Source organism: Stegostoma tigrinum, chromosome 36, assembly GCF_030684315.1.
Source record: "Stegostoma tigrinum isolate sSteTig4 chromosome 36, sSteTig4.hap1, whole genome shotgun sequence".
NCBI classification, from domain to species: domain Eukaryota; kingdom Metazoa; phylum Chordata; class Chondrichthyes; order Orectolobiformes; family Stegostomatidae; genus Stegostoma; species Stegostoma tigrinum.
Genome location: NC_081389.1, coordinates 6,915,930 through 6,941,126, shown reverse-complemented (window position 1 = coordinate 6,941,126; position 25,197 = coordinate 6,915,930). Strand labels below are relative to the sequence as shown.

The following is a 25,197-nucleotide window of genomic DNA, read 5'->3' as shown; positions in this document are numbered from 1 at the left end:
AGGAACCACAAGTTCATTATTTTCTTACTGCCCTGAGTGAAGTATGCTTATGAACCAAGGTCTGGGATGAGAGCACATGACCAGTAGCCACGAGCACTGCAAACAGCATCATGTCTCGAATAGTTTACCTAACTGCAAGTTTTCAGCTTCTCGGTGAAGTAAACCTCTGGAGATTTCCCGAGCAAAATGAGCCAACACAATTTAATACTGAGTGGTGTAACTTAGATTCCACCCCTGAAGAAAGCCAAAAGACATTATCCAGGACAAGCAAAGAACACAGTTAAGTAAAACTTTATTACAGGTTTATCTTTCAAACATAAAAAAAGAGGAATTTATAAAAAGTAATATTCTCACTGATATAGTACATCCTGGGGGATACATTTAGCCCCCGACTACTTGTTCTGTGTCGAAGCAGTTACAGATCAGACAGCTGCTATCTAATAACCAGCACTATTCACAATATGTCTGGTGTGGATGCTATTTCACTGAAAGACTTTCATCCACTTTGGGATTATTCGGCAGCATTCGAACCAGTATCTGTAGATTGAAAAACAGAACGTGAAAATTCACTTCATCCTTTAAAACACCGATACACCAGGACTGGATGATACAGTAAGTTCAGTCCAGTTAATTGGAGGGGAGGAAATTTGCTGCACAAGAAGTGGCCATTCAAACCCTCCTGTCTGTGCTGGTCAAAACAGAACTGACATGCATAATCTCATTTCCTGAAGATCCCATAATATCAAGTGAATACACAATGTCTTTTTCTCAATATAATGAGGACTTTAGCCACCAAAACCATTTAGAGTGAATTCCAGATGCCCTCTACTGGCTACTGAAAACACTCCAACATAAGGGGAACGTTGTTTCCTCAAAGACAAGTGAAAGCAGAGTCCTTGAATATATTTAAGGACAAGGTAGATAGATTCATATAGTTTCATAGAGTCGCTACAGTGTGGAAGCAGACCATTCCAGCCCATCGAGTCCACACCAACCCTCTGAACAGCATCCCACCCAGACCCAGCCCCTACCCTTTTCCCTACATTTAACATGGCCGGTCCGCCTAACCTGCACATCGTTGGATTGTGGGAGGAAACCGGAGCACCTGAAGGAAATACAAGCAAACAAGGGGAAAAAAAGTGCAAACTCCATACAGTCGCCCCAGGGCGGAATCGAATCCAGGCCCCTAGGGCTTTGAGGCAGCAGTGCTAACCAATGAACCACTGTGCTGCCTTGATGAACAAGGGGACGATAGGTTATTAAGGCAGGTGGGAACGTGGAGTTCTCAGGCTAGCCATGATCATACTGAACACTGGAGCAGACTTGAGGAGCTGAGTGGCCTGTTCCAGCTCACTATATTTACATGCCATTTCTAAATACGATGAAAAGCGGCCTGTGGGTTTCTAATGGAAAAATCTTCCAGTCATAATTCAACTTGCCTCCTACGATCATATCTCGCTGGTTCATACAATTAGGCTGTTTGTGTGTGGAATACGTCAAAATTTCCTTGTTACTGCCTTAAAAAACTGTAATTAGGTTAGTCAGAAACAACCCTGCAGTGACAAATCCATACTGCTTCCCTGATCAACCCATGCCTTTCTAAACGACAAAATTTTCCAACAATTTATGCATTGACACTTGTCCCTTTCAACTTAAGTTCGAGGCAAACCTGATGGAGGGGGGAACTCCACACTGGGCAAATATCCCCAAGAGAAATTCATCTGATCAAGCTGGAACAAATTCTTGGACATGATCACCTGCATGCTATGGTTTTGAAGGTTGTAGTGTAAGCAATGGCTTTGGTCTTCCAGAGGTGACGGTACCATAGAGTATCAGACAGAGTACAAAAAGGTATTCAACCAGCCCACACTCTCAAAATCCAAATCAAATCACCAACTCAGACGTTATTCGGTGAATGGGGAACACTTTCTGAACAACCTCATGTGCGAAAACAACTACGCCAACAGCCAATTTAAGATAAATCAGTCAAACTCATACCACAGAATCCCTACAGCGTGGAAACAGGCCATTTGGCCTATTGAGTCCACAGTCTCCAGGAGCATCTCACCCAGACCCACCCTCTCACAGATCCCATGCATTTCCCATGGCTAGTCCATCTGGCCTGCACATCCCTGGACGCCGTCACCTTGCTAAATTGCCCCATCCGCCTAAGCTTCGCATCTCTGTGATGGTGTGAGAAAACCGAAGCACCCAGAGGAAACTCAGGCAGACTGAGGGGAATGCGCAAACACCACAGAGTCGCCTGAAGGTAGCTTCGAATCTGGGTACCTAGCACTGAGGCAGCCGTGCGAACCACTGAGCAACAATGTTGCACAACATGCCTTTACATTTGATAGAAGACATGTAAATTTATATGCAGCGGACTGTTCTATGCAAACAAAAAAAATTTGTCCAAGGCCTGTTCCTGTTTTGAAATACCCAGAAACACAAGGAGTCTCTCAATAGATGCCTCTTGTTTTTCCCCCCATACCATCACCCTGGCCAATCAAATTAAGTTTGCAACTAATCAGCAGCCCTTTTCACCATAAGTTATTTCACATTAAATTGGGATATTTTGAAATGTGACGTAACGTTGTCAAGTCAATTGGAAGATAAACAGCTTCAGCTACAATTCTCTTCCTTCAGTAACATTCAAATAAAGCAGGTTTTGTCTTTTCTGTGACAACACATTGCGGCGTGATGAAATTGAAGTGTTTAAAACTAAAGAATAGGAGATTTTGTCCAGGTTTTGATCAGTAGCCAGAGCGGGCAGAGTAAGTTAGCACAGAGTGGCTATTACTACAGGGGTTAAGGGTAACAGGTCAGAGGTTGTCCACAGAATACAAAATGTCTTCAAACAAGGTGTTCAGAAGAGGTCCGATTGGGGAGGCTTGTGTGGAGCATGAAAACTTGTTATGGGAAAAGAGGAGAATATGGGGAAAGCTTGGCTAATTTTGCTTGAGACTGTTTGCCTAAAATGTTATGGGTCTCATTCTGGTCATATTTGAAGCATGAACACTCCACACACTCACCAAAAACCTCAATACCAACCTACGTCAATGAGACCCACTGACATTCAAGACTGCAACTGATGATTATTTGAATTGAAATTGTGTATAAGGATATGGGGAGAAATTGGTATTCGGTAATGATACTCAATTGAAGAGCCAGTGCAAGCATGATGGGCCAAGTGGCCTTCTTTTTCACCATACTAACTCAGTCTTCTTGTCACAGGATCACTTTCAAGATGTACTGCATAAACTTCCTGTTGCTGAAAAATTCCACTAGGCCCCTGGAATAATGGCCCAGATCTTGCAACAGAAGATTGACATTGCTGGAGTGTAGGCTGTATTCAAGCATTGGGACTATGCAGAAGTCCTGATCTGTGGTCACTATCCCGGAAGTCTAAACTTCCAAAGGGCAAGTACCCGAAATCTGGAATTCTCCAAAAACACAGCAAACCGAGTTTAAGCAGAGCATTTTTTGGGGGCAGAGGCGGTCACAACCCATTTGAATAGTCTAAATCCTGACTAACTACACAGGAATTCTCAATGATCTGCATGAGAGACACCTGATCTTTCCCCAGCCCCACCCAAAGCCAATCACACCTTACCATCCCTCTCCTAGACCAGATGTACTACATCATATTCCTCTTCCTACTCTCAGCCCCCATCCCAGGCTGGACCATCTCCCACCCCTGTCTCTGACCCAACCATCAGTCGATCCACCTTGCCAACCTAAACGCTGCCCCACCCTTACCTCACCCACCACGATGCCTTTCTTCACTTACCTGATTCTCATTCATTCTGTAACACACCAAAAAGCTATCCAACAGCTGTTGGCTGTATTAGCGTGGGGCTTGGCTTCCCCCAACTGTACTTTCCATAAGGATTAAAACAGATTAAAAATACACTGCACATTTCTAATGCCTCCAGCAGAAGCAGCAGTTGGGTCCAGGAATATGGGGAACAGATGCAGGGTAAAAAGACTAAATGCAAGAGCACCAATCCAACAGTGATTACTACTTGGGCTAATAAGTTCTCAGGGGATTTTAAAATCACAAGGAAAAGGGTGCATTCAATTTTAATAAATTCCAACTCACTTTTGCCATCGCATGCAACAATCTTCACTTTGTCAACTTTAACGAGTTCAGTGACCTCTCGAAACTCCACATCATTTAGGACAAATGTCCAAACATTATCACAGAATCTGTATGTGTTCAAAGAACCCTTTAAAAATAAAACAAAATGGTAAAGGGTGTCAGCAATTGTATTAAGCAATAAACTACTGGCCCAAGGGTGATAGAAAAGGTGCCAAACCCAAAAGTGATTTAAAGCAAGTTGGAGAAAGATTGCAAAAGGATTTGTACATTCCATCCCAGCATCCTAAGGTTTTCAGATCACACAATTTGAATGTACCTTTTCAAATCTCACTCAAACATTTACATTTAGACACAGTGGATTGCAAAACTGAATTCAGACTGTATAGTTTCCATACTAATGTGACATAGAGACAGGTTTATAGCATGGAACAATTTATGGAATATTAACTGAAACCAGTATGTTTTATGATGATCAAAATTGTTTTATCCAATAACGAAGTTAGTGTGACTTGAATGGTACTGAACAATGTGCAATTAACAAATATCCCTGCCGCCAATTTTATGATGTTTTAAAATTTGTTCTTGCCATGTGGGAGTGACTGGGAAGGCCTGCAGTTATTGTTCATCCCTAACCGCCTTTGAGAATGTGGTAAGTCACGTTCTTGCAACTGCTGCAATTCATGGCAGGAATAGCAGATGCAGTTTAACTCAGACAAATGTGAGGTGCTTCATTTTGGCAAGACAAACCAGGGCATGACTTACACAGTAAACAGTAGGGCTCTGAATAGCGTTGCTGAACAGAGAGCGCTAAGGGTTCAGGTACATTGCGTAAAAGTGGTGATATGGAGTCAACAGGCTGGTGAAGGCTGCATTTGGAACGTTTGCCTTCATCGGTCAGAGTATTGAGTACAGAAGGGGGAATATCATGTTGCAGTTGTACAAGACATGGTTAAGGCAACTTTTGGAGTACTGTGTACAATTCTAGTTGCCTTGCTATAGGAAGGGCATTATTCCCTGGAGCATCGGAGGCTGAGGGGTGACCTTACAGAAGTTTATAAGATCATGAGGGCCACCGATAAGGTGAATAGCCAGGTTCTTTTCTCTGGGCTGAGTGAGTCTAAAACTAGAGGGCATAGGTTCAAGGAGAGGGGAAAAATTTAAAAGTGGACCTGAGAAGCAACATTTTCACAGAAAGGGTAGTGCATGTATGGAATAAGCTGTCAGAGGAAGTGGTAATGAGGGGTACAATTACATTTGAAAGATATTCAGACAGATACATGGATAGGAAAGGTTGAGGGACTGAAGCACTAGAGCCATGACCTTTGCAGTATCTAGACCCTCACGTGCAATGAAGCAACTTGCTTTGTGGTGTCTATGATGCTGAGAACCACAGGAGGCGGCCAAGATGAACCATCCACTCAGCATTTCTAAATGAAGCTGGACTCAAACAGTTCAGCCTCACCGTGGGGGGGACGGGAATGGTTTTGAGCCATCACCACGTATTAGTTGTTCATTGTTCACTACTAGATATGGGAAGCCTGCATGTCCCTGTTAGTTGCGTGATTGCTTAACACTGTTTATTGTGTGCTCTTTCGTTTAGTGTAGCAGATTGGCATCTCACTTTGCCTTATGGCTGGTGTTAAGCTTGTCATACCCTCCTACACTGCTACCTGGTTTGTTGGTAATGGTCAAACAAGGTATATACCAAGTTACAAGATTATACATTGTGCTGCTGATGATGGCTCACAGTGCCTTACGGCTAACCTGTTGAGGCGACAGCTCTTTTCTGGGTCAATCCCATTCAGCATAGTGGCATTGTCACATAATAGACAGCATCCTCCAAGTGAAGATAAGTTATAGGCTCCATAAGGACTTTGGTTGTCACTTCTACCCATACTGTCACGGTCAGATCAAATACATCAAGTAGATTGAGAAGGACAAGGTCAAGTAGACACATCACTCCTTTTGGTTTTATTGCCACTTGCTGCGGGGCAGTCTAGCAGCTGTGCCCTTTAGGATTTGACCAGCTCAGTCAGTAATGCTGCCACTGAGCCACTCAATGATGGGTGCCCAGAGTAACCTCTGAGCCCTTGCTACACTGTTTCTTCCAAGCAGTATTCAACATGGGGGAAGTACTGATTCCTCAGCAGAGGTGGAGGAAGGGCTGCAGATAATTAGCAGGAGGCTTCCCCGTCCACGGGTTAGAATCAATTTTCAGAACTCTCAGGGTAACACCATCCGAACTGTATTGTACAACGCCATCACCTATGGTGGGTCTGAGATGCCAATGAGACAAGCTATTCCCAGGAATGGTGATGGCGATGTTTAGGACATTGACAGTTAGCTACGATTCTCTGAGAATGACTGCCAAGCTGTTGCTTGACTATTCTGCGAGACAGCTTTGCCTTTTTTGGTACAAGCCCCTGAATATTAACGAAGCCAACTTTAGAAGGCTGACAGGACAGGATGTGCCTTTATTGTTTCCAGTGCCTGGGTCAATAGTGGGTCCAGATGGATGAAACTAAGTGTCAGCTAGGGGCAGTTAAAAAACAACCACATTGCTGTGGGGCTGGAGTCACATGTAGGTCAGATTTCCTCACAAAGCTCATACAGCTTTTCTTTTAACAATTACCCTTCAGTTTCACACTCCTTAATCAGACAACCATATCATTTGAGTTTTATTAATGCCTCCAGTACCTGTGGTGGGACTTGACCTCGTCACCACAGCATTAGTCTGGACCTCTGGATCATCTGTTTCATTATGTTATGGGTTATCCAAATCATAAACCTCACCCTGTAGAACTCACAATGGTTACACAAAGGTCACTGCAGGCCGTTTGACCTCTCTAGCAAGGTCTGCCATCCCAAAACTCCATATACCCATATTTGCCGCCATGCCTTAACACCTTTGGTTAAGAAAAATATCAACTTCAGTCCAAAAATTGCAATTGATCAAATATCAATTATTATTTGTGGATGAAAGTTCCAAACTTCTTCCTACTTTAACCCCTGAAAGATCAGGTTCTATATTTTGGGCTATGTTCTTGGTACTGTGTAGCCAACTACAGGAAATTAAATAGTCTTCATTTCCTGAAAACTCAAATCATCCTGAAGTGAGCACACCATCAGGCAACTCAATTCCTGAGTGTTTGGTGTCATCTCACTCCCCTCTCCTCAGTCAGAACCTCCCTTAAACATTCTCTCTTCCCCTCCCCGCCCAGCCTCACACTAACTACAGATCTGATGTTGTGCCTGTTTGCACTTAGAGTTATATTCATAGAGTTGTACAGCATGGAAACAGACCCTTCAGTCCAATTCATCCATGCTGACCAGATATCCTGGATTAATCTGGTCTCATTTGGCCCATATCCCTGTAAAGCCTTGATTTACGTACCTATGCCTTTTAAATGTTGTAATTGTACCAGCCTCTACCACTTCCTCTGGCAGCTCACTCCACATACACACCACCATCTGTGGAAAAGTTGCCCCTTAGATCCTTTTTAAACCTTCACCCCTTCACTTTGAACCTTAGCCCTCGAATTTTGGCCCCCCCCATGCTGGGAAAAAGACCTTGGCTATTCATCCTACATGAGTCCCTCGTGATTTTATAAGCCTCTTTAAAGTACCCTCAGCCTCTGATACGCCAGTGAAAATAACCCCTGCTTATTCAGCCTCTCAAACCCAACAACACCAGCAACACGTGGATTATTCTTGCACCCTATCAAGATTAACATCTTTCCTATAGCAGGGAGAGAATTGAAATAGCTGCATGTGCAGTTATAAACGGTCAAAATTTGTTCCAAATAGTACGGGGAATTCTTTCTAATGGAATGCTGGTCAACAATCTGCGACACTCTAGTAATCTGCTTCTAACAAAAACAAAGTCAGCAGTGACTCTGTCGACAAACTCCTTGGGAGTTTGACCCATGGGAATCAAAGTTCACAAAACGAGAAATAACAATGAAGGCAAAGACAGAAAATTCAAATTGAAGATGCAATTAAAAATATAAAAAGGAAAACTTATGAATGGGTTGGAAGGGGTGTGTCTCAATGGGTGTTTCCAGTTTTGGAGAAACCACAAAAAGCAACTTAGCTGAAACCTCTTTCCTAACTATAGAGCTTTCTACTGCAGGTGGGTATTTATAGAGTCAGAGCGCTAGAGCAGAGAAAAAGGCCCTCTGGCCCACGGTGCTGACCCTGCTCAAAAAAAAACAACCACCTAACTATTCTAATATCCCATTTTCCAGCACTTAGCCCATTGCCTTGTACACCTTGGCATCACAAATACACATCTAAATACTTAAATATTCTAATGATTTCTGCCTCTCTCACCCTCATAGGCAGTGAATTCCAGACTCCCACCATCATCTGGGTGAAAATGATTTTCCTCATGTCTCCTCAAAAGCTCCTGCCTCTTACCTTGTATCTACCCCTCAGGCACTGATCCCTCCATCAAGGGGAAAGTTTCCTCCTGTCTACCCTATCTACACCCCTCATTATTTTATGTATTTCAACCAGGTCCCCTCTGCTCCAAGTATGTTGTTGAGGTCAATGGTACTGGTGTGAGGGGGTATCAGTGCTTATAGGCAATATCATTAAATGCATAATCCAGAGACCAGGCTAATATTCTAGGGACACAGGTTCATGGTAATCATGAAACCAATCGGTTGTCATTTAAAAGAAAAAAAATCTGTTCAATAATGTCTTTTAGGAAAGGAAGTCCAGTCTAGCTCCTGTATAACTTCAGACTGGATCTGAAACATTAACTCTGATTTCTCTCTGCAAATGCTCCCAGTCCTGTTGAGTTTTTCCAGCAATTTCTGAGTTTTCTTGTTTCTGATTTTATTTTGTTTTGATTTTATTGAGTCAAGTTTTTAAACTGACCTCTGGAATGACTGAATGAGCCGGTCTGCTCAAGGTTAACCTGTGTCCCTAGGATATTAGCCTGGGTCTCTGCATTACACATTGATATTGCCTCTAAGCCACTGTTACATGCACTGATGTACGCTCCCAACAATACCATTGACCTTAACAATACACTTAGACCAGAGCATGGACAACAAAAGCTGATCTTGATGTTCGCATCCTGCTGAGTAAAAACTAAAATAGGAAAGCTGTGATTCTACATGAGGAATAGAAGGCTGTGCTGATGAAGTCAGAACACAGCAATAGACTACCACCCATTAAACAAACAGAAATTGCTGGAAAAACTCAGTAGTGCTGGCAGCATCTGCGGAGACAAAACTGTATTCTGAAGGAGGGTCACTGGTCCCAAAACGTTAATTTCTGCTTTCTCTCCATAGATGTTGCCGGACCTGCAGAGTTTCTCCAGCAGTTTCTGCTTTCCAGCATCCATAGTTTTTTTGGTTTTGTGTCTACTTGACTCATTTCCTGCCTCCTCCCCAACTCTCAATTCTCCAAAATCAAAAACTTGCCTATTCAGTCTTAAAATGTGGGATGGCGTATTCACAACCTCTGAGTTAGAGAATGCCAAAGATTTTCAGCTCAATCGTAAACATTACATCCACTGATAACATAATGTGGAGCTGGAGGAACACAGCAGGCCAGGCAGCATTAGAGGAGCAAGAAAGTTGGCATTTCAGGTCAGGATCTTTCTTCAGAAGCTCCTCTGACGCTGCCTGGCCTGCTAGGTTCCTCCAGCTTTACACTTATCTGACTCCAGCATCGGCAGTTCTTACTATCTCTGATTTCATCCACTTATCCTGATCTTGTGCTCCATGTTCCAAAATTCCCAGCAAGAGGGAAAACAACCGCTCAGTTTCTAGCCAGTGAAACTTTTTTCACAATCCTGGGCATTACAGAGAGATCATTTCTCATTCTTCTGAGCTCCAGAAACCACAGGTCCAATTGACTCAGTCTCAAATCACAGAACATTCCTCTTAATCCAGAAACTAATCCAGTGAACTCTAATTGTAACATCTCCAGTACAAGTACATCCTTGACAGAATACTGCATACATTGGACATGGCTCGGGAACAGAAATGCCCTGTGGGATCCTCTTGTTCTGTGAATGCAACGGAACCACATGAAACACAAATGCGATAAAAGATCATGAGACGGCAGAGGCAGGGAGAATGATTGTGGCGGGTGGGGGGGAAAAGAGGAGGATGGGGGAATTGGCTCACCCTGAAGTTTACTCGATTCCGAACTCTCTGGGCTAAGGCGTTGTTGATTGCTTTGTCAAACTGTAGTAGGACCTGCAGAGCCAGCTGAGGGGTGATCTGCTGGGACTGAGGGAAGCAACATACAGTTTGTGGTCACCAGAATAATTAGAGTAACAATACTGTCCCACAAAACTGGGGGGGGGGGGGGGGGGGGGGGGAGAAGAGAGAGAAGGTGGGGAGGGAAGGCGGGGGGGGGGGGGAAGGCGGGGGGGGGGGGAAGGCGGGGGGGGGGGAAGGCGGGGGGGGGGGGAAGGCGGGGGGGGGGGGGGGAAGGCGGGGGGGGGGGAAGGCGGGGGGGGGGGAAGAAGGCGGGGAAGGGAAGGCGGGGAAGGCGGGGGGGGGAAGGCGGGGGGGGGGGAAGGCGGGGGGGGGGGAAGGCGGGGGGGGGGGAAGGCGGGGGGGGGGGAAGGCGGGGGGGGGGGAAGGCGGGGGGGGGGAAGGCGGGGGGGGGGGAAGGCGGGGGGGGGGGGAAGGCGGGGGGGGGGGGAAGGCGGGGGGGGGGGGGAAGGCGGGGGGGGGGGGGAAGGCGGGGGGGGGGGGAAGGCGGGGGGGGGGGAGGAAAGGCGGGGGGGTGGGAGGGAAGGCGGGGGGGTGGGAGGGAAGGCGGGGGGGGGAGGGAAGGCGGGGGGGGGAGGGAAGGCGGGGGGGGGAGGGAAGGCGGGGGGGGAGGAGAGAGGAGAGAGGAGAGAGGAGAGAGGAGAGAGGAGAGAGGAGAGAGGAGAGAGGAGAGAGGAGAGAAGCCGGGGTGGTGGGGGGGGGAAAAGAGGAGGGAAGCCGGGGGGGGGGAGAGAAGAGGAGGGAAGCCGGGGGGGGGGGGAGAGAAGAGGAGGGAAGCCGGGGGGGGGGGGGGGGGGGGGGAGAGAAGAGGAGGGAAGCCGGGGGGGGGGGGGGGGGGGAAGAAGAGGAGGGAAGAGAAGAGGAGGGAGGGAGGGAGGGAGGGAGGGAAGCCGGGGGGGGAGAGAAGAGGAGGGAGGGAGGGAAGGTTGGGGGGGATGGGGGGGGGGGGGGGGGGGGGAATGGGGGGGGGGGAATGGGGGGGGGGGGGATGGGGGGGGGGGGATGGGGGGGGGGGGATGGGGGGGGGGGGGGGGAGAAGGTTGGGGGGGGGAGAAGGTTGGGGGGGGGGAAAGGTTGGGGGGGGGAAGGTTGGGGGGGGGGAAGGTTGGGGGGGGGGGAAGGTGGGGGGGGGGGAAGGTTGGGGGGGGGGGAAGGTTGGGGGGGGGGGGAAGGTTGGGGGGGGGGGAAGGTTGGGGGGGGGGGGGAAGGTTGGGGGGGGGGAAGGTTGGGGGGGGAGAAGGTTGGGGGGGGAGAAGGTTGGGGGGGGAGAAGGTTGGGGGGGGAGAAGGTTGGGGGGGGGGAAGGTTGGGGGGGGGAAGGTTGGGGGGGATGGGGGGGGAAGGTTGGGGGGGATGAGGGGGGGGGAAGGTTGGGGGGAAGGTTGGGGGGGGATGGGGGGGGATGGGGGGGGGAAGGTTGGGGGGGGATGGGGGGGGGAAGGTTGGGGGGGGATGGGGGGGGAGAAGGTTGGGGGGGGAGAGAAGGTGGGGGGGGGATGGGGGGGAGAAGGTGGGGGGGGATGGGGGGGAGAAGGTGGGGGGGGATGGGGGGGAGAAGGTGGGGGGGGATGGGGGGGAGAAGGTGGGGAGGGGGGAGAAGGTGGGGAGGGGGGAGAAGGTGGGGAGGGGGGAGAAGGTGGGGGCATGTTGGGGGGTGAGGGAGTGTTAGGAGCAATCAGAATCATAGTTACGGTTAGCTATCGCCGCTGAGGACACACCGTCCCCCCCAACCAACCCCCATAGCAGCCTGGTCTTGTCTCGGGTGCCCCGCAGTGTCGGTGCCTTTACTTGTATCAGCTCGTCCAGGCTCTCCTGCAGGCTGTTGCCGAGGGTCGTGTTCCGGTACAACTGGTACGCCATGTCAAGGGCCCAGGCACACCACGCATCGCGCAGGCGCCCTACCGGCCTTTTCACGACGCGCAGGCGCACACCCGGGCCCGGCAACCGGCTACAGACTTTTTCACAATGCGCAGGCGTCCTGCCGGCCTTTTCACTATGTAAGTTAAGGGCCAATGTAATTCTCTCCAAAATCACTGACCTTATGAGGGTTTTTAACTGACCTAGTGATGTGTTAATGTTAATTTTCCAAACTTTCCTGTATCGGGAAAGATGATATTAGACAGGATATAGCATAGAGACAGTAGGAACTGCCGATGCTGGAGAATCTGAGATAACAAGGTGTGGAGCTAGATGAACACAACAGGTCACGCAGCATCAGAGGAGCAGGAAAGCTGATGTTTCAGGCCTAGACCCTTCTTCAGAAATGGAAACTTCCTGCTCCTCTGATGCTGCTTGGCCTGCTGTGTTCATCCACCTCTACACCTTGTTATCTCAGATTCTCCAGCATCTGCTGTTCCTACTTGTCTCTAACTGTAGACCAATTGGTTTGACATCTGTTATGTGGCTCCTAACAATCTTGTTAGAATCTATTAAGAGGTTATAGCTGTGCACTTTGTAAAATTCAAGGTACTCGAGAAGAGTCAGCACGGTTTTGTCAACAGGAAATCATATATGACCAGTTTACGGAAGTTCTTTGAAAAGGTGTGCCTTACACTGTGGGTAAAGGGGAGCCCTCAGGCCTCTGACAGCTGAATTTCCATAAAACATTTAGTGCACTACCACATCAAACGTTATTGCAGAATGTAAAAGCCCATGGTGCCTGTGCTTACATATATTTACGCAGGTAGAATTAGAATTAGGTTTTATAGACACATACTCAAGTACAGGGATACAGGAGTACAGTGAATGGGGACGCAATGGCCTAGTGGTATTATTGGGATGGCACGATGGCTCAGTGGTTAGCGCTGCTGCCTCACAGTGCCAGGGACCCAGGTTCAATTCCACCCTCGGGTGATTGTGTGGGTTTCCTCCGGATGTGCAGGTTTCCTCCTATAGCCCAAAGATGTGCAGGTTGGGTACACTGGCCGTGCTAAATTGCTCTTAGTGTTATTGATGTGTAGATTAGGTGGGTTGCAAGGCCTGGGTGAGATGCTGTGAGGTGTGGCCTTGTTAGGCTGAAAGGCCTGTTTCCACATTGTGGGGATTCTATGACTACGAGTTCTATACAATGTCACGATGTGTGGCACTGTCTTAAGTACAAAATCAAAAAAAAAAATTAAAAGGTCAACTAGAAGGCCGACTGGCTGATGAAAAGTAGAGAATATGCATTAATAGTTCATAGTCTGACAGGATGGATACGTGGAGCCCTGCAGAGATCTGTGCTGAAGTCCCAACGTGTCAAAATTTACATCAATGATATCTCTTTGTGAATCGTGACTTTGGATCTGCCTCTCTTGATAGGTATTTGAGGCCATATTATTCAATATTTTTAAGGCAGAGATGGTTAGCATCTTGAAAGACAAGGGAGTTAAATGTTGTCAGGGCTAGGTGGGATGTGGAATTCAAAACACAAGCAGGTCATTCATGACCCTCTTGAATGGAAGAGCAGGCTCAAGTAGTGGAACCTCTTGCCTTTATTGGTTAATGCATTGACTAAAGGAGTTGGGAGGTCATGTTGCAGCTGCAGAGGACATTGATTAGGCGACTGTTGAAATACTGCAAGCAATTCTGGTCTCCCTGCTATGAGAAGGATGTAGTAAAATTTGAAAGGGTTCAGAGAAGATTGACAAGGATATTGCCAGAGTTGAAGGAGAGGCTGACTAGACTGAGCTATTTTCCCTGGAGCATCAGAGGCTGAGATTATAGAGGCTTATAAAATCATGAGGGGCATGGATAGGGTAAATAGACAAGGTCTTTTTGCCAGGGTGGGGGAGCCCAAAACTAGGGGGACATAGGTTTAAGGTGAGGGGGGAAAGATTTAACATGGATCTAAGGGGCAACATTTTCACGCAGAGGGTGGTGTGTGTCTGGAATGAGTTGCCAGAGGAAGTGATGGAGGCTGGTACAATTACAACAATTAAACAACATCTGGATGGGCATATAATTAGGAAGGATTTAGAGGGATGTGGGTCAAATGGTAGCAAATAGAACTAGATTTATTTAGGATATCTGGTCAGCAACCAGATATCTGGTCTGTTTCTGTGCTGTACATCTGTATGACTGCTCCTATTTTGTATGTTTAGGCATATTTGCTTTATCCATGGCAATGACTATCAATCAGAGTTCATCTAATATGTATAAATTGTTGTTCCCTTTGAAATTTGATAATACAGTGATTGTCTCCTGATGGGTACAAGCCAAGTCTCTTCAAGAGCATGCCTCTTTTCATCAGTACTCAAGTTCTGTATGACAAAGTGACATTTTTGCCCAATTATACCTCATTCTCTAATACTATCCAATATTCACATTTAATGCACCTTATTCCTTTCTGCTGGGCCTTTCTACAGGTCTTCCCAGGCCTTTGATTGCAGTCATATGCTTACTCAGTAATGATTTGTTTAGGTCACTGTTCAAGAATTATTTTCTGACCATTTTTTAAAAACTTCATAAAACTGTCCAGAATCCCTTCACCTCTATTATTAAAATCTAACATCCAAAATCTGTCCATTAGAGAGATGCAGTTGGTTATGTATACTTTGAGGGTAACCAGTCCAAAAGGGTAGGGAAAGGAGTGGAGGCAGGGCCTCCCATGAAGCAGCACAGCTGCTATAGGGATTGAATCCACAATGTTACACTTACTTTAGATCACATTCAAGTCATCTATCCAACTAATTTGACTGATACCCCTCCAAAAATGATACTTATTTTTATTATATCTTTCATTACAATATATACACAGTAGCACTAAGTTCTGCCTCACTGGTCCCTCTATGACCTCCCATTCTCATCCCACATAGGAGACTTCTACTGTCTTCCAAAATATACATAAAGCAAAACACATGGATGTCCCATGGTATCAGGCGGTGTGAGAACTTCTCTCACTATGTCGAGGGCATCTTGAAACCCATTGTACAGGGAACTCCCAGCTCCTGCCATGACATTACAGATTCTAACAGAGACTCAGCACGCACAGGCCAGTCGAACCAGGAACATTCCTCGTCACTGTGGATGTTTTGGCACTTTACATCAGCTTCACCCACAACGACAGCATCGCCGCAAAAGCCTTCGTACTCAATACCACCAACGGCTAATTTCCAGGTGCTATCCTACAACTCTTCTGCTTTGTCCTCAACCACAACGTCTTCACCTTCAACAACCAGTTCTTCATTCAGACGCACGGAACAGCCACAGGGTTCAAATTTGCTCCTCAATATGCCAACATTTTCATGCACAGGTTCGAGCAAGATTCTCTGCTGCACAGAACATCCAACAACGCTATACACCAGATACCTTGACAACATTCCTTTCCTTTGGACTCATGATGAGGAATCACTGATATAACTACATAGTGATCTCAACAAGTTTCATCCCACCAACAGACTTACCTTTGACAACTCTTTAGAATCAGTCTCATTTTTGGACACTCACACACATCTCCATCAGGGATGGTCACCTCAGTACATCACTGTACTGCCAGCCCACAGATAACCTCATGATGCTGCACTTCTCTAGCTTCCACCGTAAACATATTGAAACAGCCATCCCCTATGGGCAAGCCCTATGCATACACAGGATGAGACAGACATCTGAAGGTGTTGAAGGACGTTGTCATAGGAACAGGATGCAATGCTCAACTCATCGATCGTCTGTTTCAAAGTGCCACAGTGAAAAACCGTAATGACTTCCTCAGCGGACAAACACGGGATACATGCGATCAGTGCAATACTGCGTCATACAGTACGTCCCTGGAGCAGAGGAACTACACCATGTTCTTCACAGCCTTCAACACGTTATCGATGACCACGAGCACTTCGCCTAGATCTTCCCCACCCCTCCACTTCTCGCCTTCAAACAACCACCAAACCTTAAACAGACCATTGTTCCCAGCAAACTATCCAGCCTTCGGGACGACATTGACCACAACGCTACCCAACCCTGCTATGGTACCCTCTGCAAGACATGTCAAGATCATCGACATGGATACCACCATCATGTGTGGGAACACCACCCACCATGTACACAGCAGATACTCATGTGACTCGGCCAATGTCTTCTATCTCATACGCTGCAGGCAAGGTTGCTCTGTGGCATAGTACATTGGAGAAGCCATGCAGATGCTACGACAGCAGATGAATCCCCAGACAGGAATGTTCCCTCCCAGTGGGGGAGCACTTCAGCAGTCAAGGGCATTCAGCCTCCGATCTTCTGTTAAGCGCCTTCCAAGGTGGACTTTAAGATACACAACAATGCAGAGTCGCTGAGCAGAGGCTGATAGCCAAGCTCTGTACCCATGAGGATGGTCTCAATCGTGATCTTGGGTTCATGTCTCACTACAGGTGACTGCACCACATTTAACACACACACACACACACACACACACACACACACACACACACAAGCATGCACACATAGAAACACACACTCTCTCACACACACACACACACGCATGCATATACACACACACAGACACATGCATGAATCTATGGTGTGAATTTGCATTTGCAGTTACATTTTATTTTGTTCAAAAAGCACACAACTTATAGACAGTCAGTCAATCGGCATTTTATAAATTCCCACTTTAGAAATAAAAGCAGCCTGACTCGAAACTAAAACACAAAAAAAGGCCTCATGCCTGACATTCATTGCCTAACCTAACATGTCACCTCTTCTTTACATTCATAAAGCCTCTAGTTCTCTCAGGGCAGTGACTTGAAAGAAATTCAGGGATTTACATATACATATTAATCAATTAAAACTTTCTAATTTATTAAAATTTAACAGCATCTTAGGTTTGTTTAGTACATCCTCATCAGTGATGATCTTTCACTAATAAATTCTGTGTCCGATACCACCTCTCTCACTGACACCTGAAGAAGGAGCGAGACTCCAAAAGCTTGTGATTTCCAATAAACTGTTGGATTATAACCTGGTGTCGTGTGATTTCTGACTTTGTCCACCCCAGTCCGACACCAGCATCTCCACATCATATTTCCCACTCGGTCTGAAGTATCCAACTGCTTAGAGACAAAAAAACCCCTGCAGATGCTGGAATCCAAGGTAGACAAACAGGAGGCTGGAAGAACACAGCAGGCTAGGCAGCATCTGGAAGAAAGGAGCTGTCAACATTTCGGGTATTACTCTTCTTCAGGATTGCCTGTTTGACGACCAATATTGAAAGAGCAGAAACTTTATTTAACTGTGCAACTATTGGACAGCTCAAAGCTGTTGTTTCTAATGGCAGGCTGCTTTCCGTTCCCTAGCTATCTACTCCAGCCCTCTTCCCAGCAACTCTGCAAGGCTGAACTGCAGACTGTTCATGACCTCAGTGTCACATTTAACTGAAGTCGAGCTTCTGCCCACTAGGTCACTAAGATTGTCTCCACGGCACAACGTCACAGCAGCACACCCACTCCCCTCCCCACCTCCACCCATTGGCTCATCCCCCACTGAAGTCCTCATCCCTCCCTTTTTGTTTTCATTGGAAGATTTCATTTATACTTCTGGGATGGTATTTGAACACAAAAAGTGTCCTGATTCAGGAAGAAAAAGCTGCCTTTGGCAGTGTGAGTGTTTGGTTTCTTCGAGAGCACCACCCACTGTTCTGTTCACAAAATAAACAAAACTGCTGTAGTCATGCTTTTGATGTCAAGTATTTCACACCATTTTAAGCATTTTAATCAGTAATATTGAGCATTGTAATCAATGTCTTTCCTTCAAGTGTGTTTAACTTCTTACCATTACATTGTGTATTATTTTTAAGTCACATTGCTAATCTTCAAACTAATTTAGATTATTTGAACATTTATTCCTCATTTAGCCCTGCTGATATCTTACTAAAAATGTTGCACTGGATGCATATTACTTTTCCATGAAGAACCAGGACTTAAAGGTATGTTTCTGACCTGTAACCTTTGCATTTAAACATCTATTAGCTGGCTGAATCTAACCGGCTCAGCAATTCTGTCACAAACTTGTTTACTGTGCCTAGGTCTTGTTCACCACTTCCTGTGTTGACACTGTCCACTTCCGGCACTCCTGCTCGCCTCAATGCCCCGTCAAGCAGTTTCAGCAGCTAGTAAGTAACCTGGATTGGTTAAAATTGTTTCAGTGATAATGGGAACCGCAGATGCTAGAGAATCCGAGATAACAAAGTGTGGAGCTGGATGAACACAGCAGGCCAAGCAGCATCTTAGGAGCACAAAAGCTGACGTTTCGGGCCTAGAACCTTCATCAGAAAAGGGCGAGGGGGAGAGGGAACTGGAATAAATAGGGAGAGAGGGGGAGGCGGATCAAAGATGGAGAGAGGAGAAGATAGCTGGAGAGGAGACAGACAAGTTAAAGGGGCGGGGATGGAGCCAGTAGAGGAGAATGTAGGTGGGGAGGTAGGGGAGGGGAGTTGCTAGCACTTCCTGCGGTTGTAGGGGAAGGTGCCGGGTGTGGTGGGGTTGGAGGGGAGTGTGGAGCGGACAAGGGAGTCACAGAGAGAGTGGTCCCTCCGGAAAGCAGACAGGGGTGGGGAGGGAAAAATGTCTTTGGTGGTGGGGTTGGATTGCAGGTGGCGGAAGTGTTACACCTGCCCCCATACCTCCTCCCTCATCCCCATCCCAGGCCCCGAGAGGAGGCATGGAGACTGCTTTGCAGAACACCTACGCTCAGTTCACAATAAACAACTGCACCTCCCAGTCACGAACCATTTCAACTCCCCCTCCCATTCCTCAGACAACATGTCCATCATGGGCCTCTTGAAGTGCCACAATGATGCCAGCCGAAGGTTACAAGCACAGCAACTCATATTCCGCTTGGGAACCCTGCAGCCCAATGGTATCAATGTGGATTTCACAAGCTTCAAAATCTCCCCTCTCCCTACTGCATCCCAAAACCAGCCCAGTTCGTCCCCGCCTCCCTAACCTGGTCTTCCTCTCACCTATCCCCTCCTCCCACCTCAAGCTGTACCCCCATCCCCTCCCTACCTAACCTCATCCCGCCCCATTGACCTGTCCATCCTCCCTGGACTGACCTATCCCCTCCCTACCTCCCCACCTACACTCACCTCGACAGGCTCCATCCCCACCTCTTTAACTTGTCTGTCTCCTCTCCACCTGTCTTCTCCGCCATCCATCTTCGATCCACCTCCCCCTCTCTCCCTATTTATTTCAGTTCCCTCTCCCCCTCCCCCTTTTCTGATGAAGGGTCTAGGCCCGAAACGTCAGCTTTTGTGCTCCTAAGATGCTGCTTGGCCTGCTGTGTTCATCCAGCTCTACATTTTGTTAACCTGGAAGGGTTATTTGGTCTCCCCTGAATCTGGGTTGGAGATGGAGATGAGACTTGAAATCAGCCCCTCTTACTCAATATTAACCATTTTTTTTATTCACCCATGGGATATGGGTATCACTGTCTGGGCCAACATTCATTGTCCATCCCTAGTGGCCCTTGAGAAGGTGGTGATGAGCTGCCTTCTTGAACCGCTGCAATCCCTGTGCTGTAGTTGACCCGCAATGCTACGTGGGAGCGAATTCCAGGATTTCCACCCAGTGACACTGAAGGTACAGCGATATATTTCCAAGTTGGGATAGTGCGTGGTTTGGAAGGGAACTTGCTGGTGGTGGTGTTCCATGCATCTGCTGCCCTTGTTCTTCCAGATGAAAGAGGTCATGGGCTTGGAAGGTGCTGCCTGAGGATCTTTGGTGAATCTCTGCATTGAATCTTACAGGTCATATACACTGCTGCTACTGAGCGTCGGTGGTGGAGGGAGTGAATGCTTATGGGTGTGGTACCAATCAAATGGGCTGCGTTACCAATGGTAAACCAATGGTTTACTATTTTGAGTGTTGCTGGAGCTGCGCATGACTAAACAAACGCCTTATAGTTTAATATGGTCTGCTTCCCCACCTGCTTAAAAGAGGGCTATGTTTACTACTTTCCAGTCTGTTGGAATCTTTCCTGAATCAAGGAAATTCAGAAAATTAATCTCAGTGCAACTACTACCTCAGTAGTCACCTCTTTTCAGACCCTAGGATGAGTCAATCTGAATCGGTCAACTAACAGTTCCTTCAGTTTGCTCAGTACCTCTTCCCTAGTGATTGTAATTTCACCAAGTTCTTCTCTCCTTTCCTTCTCCTGATTTACAGCTATTATTAGATTTCTTTGGTATCTTCTATCGTGAAGATGAATGCAGTATATTTTTTCTCTGCATCTGCCATTTCCTTGTAGCTCTCCTTTATGTCTTCAGCACTCCTTTGCATTTTTCCACGCGGTATCCATATCTAAATTTGTGCCCTGTGGGTACTGCTTCCAGATCAGGATTGCAAGGTCATATGGACCAGTGTTTCCTACTATCTGAGAAACTTGCAATCAATTCCTTTACTGATCCAAACTCTTAAAAGACCCTTTCAAACATTCTTAAAAGCAGTTTCAGATTCACAAACATTCACTTCAAGGCACACTTCTGTGTAGCACTTTTCATAACCTCATGATCCCCAATGCATTTTGCAGCCAGTGACGTTTTTTTCCTGTTTATTCATTAACAGGATGAGGACATCACTGGATAGGCAACGTTTATTATCGATCCCTAATTGCTCAGGGGGAAATTCAGAGTCACATGTACGCCAGACCAGGTAAGGATGGCAGTTTCCTTCCTTGAAGGACATTAGTGAACCAGCTGGGTTTTTCCTGACAATTGACAATGGATTTATGATCATCATTCGACTCTTAATTCTGGATATTTTATTGAATTCAAATTCCATCATCTGCTGTGGCGAGATTCAAACGAGATCATTGCCTTCCCTTTGCAAAATATAGTCACTGCAAACATAGCAGCAAATCTTAGGTAGCAAGATACTGCAATCAGTAGAGTAGTGATGGACAGATTGCATGCCTCACAGCCACTTTGTCAATCAAGGTGACAGAATTGGAGGTCTCAGCATCTCACCAAAGTGAATATTTTGCTCAGGCGAAATAAAAAGCTGCAGTCCCTCTGTTCATCAGCAGAGGCCAGCATTGATCTATCTTAAAGATAATGGGAACTGCAGATGCTGGAGAATCCAAGATAACAAAGTCTGGAGCTGGATGAACACAGCAGGCCAAGCAGCATCTCAGGAACACAAAAGCTTAAGCTCCTGAGATGCTGCTTGGCCTGCTGTGTTCATCCAGCTTCACACTTTATTATCTTGATCTATCTTAACCTCTCCAAAACCGTCCTTATAGAATTAGGTAGAACTATACTGATCGCCCGTGATCAGTGGAAATCCTGAGAGACAGTGGATCAATCAGACCTTGCCGTAACAGAGAGATGTCTCGAGAAACAAAATTCAAGAAACTTTAAAGGAAATAAACAGTCAACCATGAAGGAAAAATTGGCCTCTAAATATTCTGAACAGAATCCTAGTATTGTTATGGTAAATTCACAACACCATTCTAGTGGCCATACCTTTAGCTGCCAAGGTCCTAAGCTCTGCAGTTTCCTCCCTTAGTTTCTGCCCCTCCCTCTCCTCTTATTGAATCATTTACACTAATACCTGCTGCTTTGGCTCGGTGATAGGAGTTCGAGTAGTAACACACTTGTTCGATGTCTTGTGATGTAAGTGCAGGTTGTTGTTTATGTTCATTCAAATGAAAATTTTAACCGTTGAGGTATTGCCGAATCTGGGGTCGATGTCGGTTAGCATGAGCTGTACTGAAAACAACAAGCGCTGGAGATCCTGAGATCTCCTGAGATGCTGCTTGGCCTGCTGTGTTCATCCAGCTTCACACTTTATTATCTTGATCTATGTTAACCTCTCAGACAGGTCAGACAGCATCCGTGGAAAGAGGGGAAGCTAACGTTTTGAGTCCAGGTGACTCTAGCACAAACTGTTACTGTTTTAGTAGTTCAGGAAGCGAGCAGGAATTTTGAATGAAGTCCAGTTTATATAACCTGGAAGACAGGAGGTCAGCATGTTAATGTGGGTAGAGCTGGTGGTAACAAAGCTGTGAATGAGGGGTTGAATTAGGTGTCGCATTGGGAAAAGTCCTGGCCAAATAGCACAGAGCTTAGAAGTAGACCGGACCTGGAATAAATTCTTGGGGAATGCCAAAGCTAACAATGTGGGAGCAGAAAAAGCCACCTAATTCCCTGGTTGTGTTGGTTAGATAGTAATGGTACCAGCTCGAGAAGCATTGGAGGTGCCTAGTGTGGTTAAAACAGTGGCACAGTAGCTCACAGTGCCAGGGACTCAGATTCGATTCCACTTTCGGGTGACTGTGTGAAGTTTGCACATTGTCCCTGTGTCTGCATGGGTTTCCTGCCAGAGCCCAAAGATGCGCAGGTTAGGATGGTTGGCGTGCTAAATTGCTCCGTACTGTCCAGGGATGTTCAGGCTAGGTGGGTTAGCCATGGGAACTATGGGGTTAACAATTACCTGTGTTCCTGCCAGAACCCTCCCTAAGACCCTGAAGAATGGAAATGTACAAAGTACAAACAGAAATTGAGATCTGCTATTAGGTCAGTAGCTAGGGGTGTTTTTAATTTATTCACTGGATGTGGGCATTGGTTGCTGATCCTTTTTTGTCCACAAGGGAGTGATGGTGATCTGCCTTCTTGAACTGCTACAGTCCACGTCCTTTGGCTAAAGGAATTCACACGTGGAGCTAGGAGAATGATAAGTACCACTGGATTAAGAGAGGAAAATATGTTTAATGACATTGGAAACAAAAATAATATATTGATGTGAGAGACCTGACTAGTAAGTAACTGCAATATTTTTATTTCACTGTAGATATTTCAAGCTAAATGAATACTTGGTATCATAATGACTTAAATTTCAAGTTGACAGCGGTCTTAACTTTCACTCAGAATGTTATACGTTTGAGTCCCACGCCAGGCCTTGAGCACTTAATGCAATGGTGCTGCAGTGTCTGAAGTGCTGTTTGTCAGATGAAAAATCAGTGAATTGAGTTTGCCGAATGTCTATGGCTTTCCTAGAGACAGGATGATATCCCATGATTGCTCTCCCTTCCGAAACCATTGACTTTAACTGGCCATTCGCTCCCTGTGGGATCTTGCTGTGCCACTAAATGAGACTCTGTCGCCTCATTTGCACCTGCTGAGAAGGAGGGGAGAGGTTGAAGAAGAACATGTCCAGGATATGGGGGTCACTGGGGGTCTCCAGGCAGGTGCAGCATTAGTTGAGAGAGGACTGTTTCAGAAGGAGATGTGTGTGTGAGACTGAGACGTAATCTGTCAGAATTAGAAATTACAGCCGAGCAAGCAGGAAAAGGATACCCTTAAATGGATTAACACAGAGGTTTGCTGAGCAAATTCCCACCATCATGAGAGGATTGAGTAAAGACTGGCATTGCTATAGCGCCTTTCATAGCCACCATGAAGTACTTCCTGAAGTGCAGTCCCGTTGTAGAGCACAGTACAATCCCACAAACAGCAATGGGATGGTGACCGGGTCACCTGTATCAGTGATGTCATTTGACCATTTCATTTTTGTGAATGAAGGGATTACATTGTTGTGTTTGGCATCACCTGGGCCACATTGAGCTGGTCACTTTGTCCAAGAATGGCAGTATCCTTACTTGCCCACAGGGGCCAACATTGAGCTTGCTCCAGTTTTCCAAGGGGAAGTGGCTATAAATTCGAATGATATAACACCACCACCCACACTGCCTTTCAGGGAACAATGGATGATTCTGAGCAAGTGTGGTCTTAAAATCAAGATCCTGACCATGTGCTGCTATGTACTCATTTTGCTACAGGCCAGAAACATATTAAGTATGTTGGGGAACATTTTAAAATCATTGTTCTCGGGATGTGGTTGTGACTCAGTGGGCCTGTCCTGAGTTGACTTTGAGAAGGTGGTGGTGAGCTGCCTTCTGAACCACTGCAGTCCATATGCTGTGGATTCGCCCACAATGCCCTGAGGGAGGGAATTCCAGGATTTTGACCCAGTGACAGTGAAGGAACAGCAATATATTTCCAAGTCAGGATGGTGAGCGGTTTGCAGGGGAACTTAGAGATGGTGGTGTTGTCATGTACATGCTGCCCTTCTCCTTCGAGATGGAAGTCGTTATGGGTTTCGTAGGTGCTATCTGAGGATCTTTTGAATTTTTGCAGTGCATCTTGATAACGATACACATTTACTGTTACTAAGTGTTAGTGGTGGTGGGAGTGGACACTTGTAGTGTCGATCAAGCGGTCTGCTTGTCAAGCTTCTTGAGTGTCCCATCCAGGCAAGTCGGGAGTATTCCTTCACACCCCTGGTGTGTACCATATCGATGGTGGACCGGCTTTGAGGAGTCAGGAGATATGTTGCTCAGTGGAGAATTCACAACGTCTACCGTCTTCTCATAGATTTGCAGAATTGTTACGACACAAAAGGGGGGTTATTTGGCTGACTGCAGCAGCTGTTCAAATCAGCATCATGAGTGCAAATCTCCTGCCGTTTCCCCATATGCCAGCACACTACTTCAATTCAAATAGCCATCCAGTACCCTTGGAGCCACATGTTGAAAGAATTATTTTAATAGAATCCTTGCAGTGTGGAAGCAGGCCACTCAGGCCATTGAGTCTACACTGACCCTCCAAAGAGCATCCCACCCAGACCCATCCCATCCCTGTAACTCTGCATTTTCCATGTCTAATCCATTCAGACTGCACACCCCTGGATGATATGGCCAATTCCCCATGGCTAATCCAGCTAACCTGCACATCTTTGCACTGTGGGAAGAAACCAGAGCACTTGGAGGAAACCTGCAGAGACACAGCGAGAGCATGCAAACTCCACACAGTCACCCGAGGGTGGTCCCCGGTGCTGTGAGGCAGCAGTGCTAACCACTGAGCAACCTCCTCATAATGATACATTATGAATAA

The 25,197-nt window shown here is 46.5% G+C and overlaps 1 protein-coding gene across 1 annotated transcript; it reads right to left on the bottom strand.

Annotated features, from left to right (window-relative positions):
• Positions 1–275: 275 nt before the first annotated feature.
• On the bottom strand, positions 276–12,250 carry gtf2a2 (general transcription factor IIA, 2). The gene is made up of 4 exons (XM_059640185.1): positions 12,132–12,250; positions 10,249–10,353; positions 4,103–4,229; positions 276–537 (listed from the first exon to the last, which is right to left on the bottom strand). The coding sequence occupies exons 1-4, from the start codon at positions 12,201–12,203 to the stop codon at positions 512–514; spliced, it is 330 nt and encodes a 109-aa protein (XP_059496168.1). The 5' UTR covers positions 12,204–12,250; the 3' UTR covers positions 276–511.
• Between the last annotated feature and the right edge of the window lie 12,947 nt (positions 12,251–25,197).

Coding starts and splice junctions, on each gene's coding strand:
- gtf2a2 (XM_059640185.1), bottom strand. CDS start 12,203: ATGGCGTACCAGTTGTACCGGAACACGACCCTCGGCAACAGCCTGCAG. Junction 10,354..12,131: donor GCCTGGACGAGCTGATACAA/GTAAAGGCACCG, acceptor TGCTTCCCTCAG/TCCCAGCAGATCACCCCTCA. Junction 538..4,102: donor TGTTGCATGCGATGGCAAAA/GTGAGTTGGAAT, acceptor TTCAATCTACAG/ATACTGGTTCGAATGCTGCC.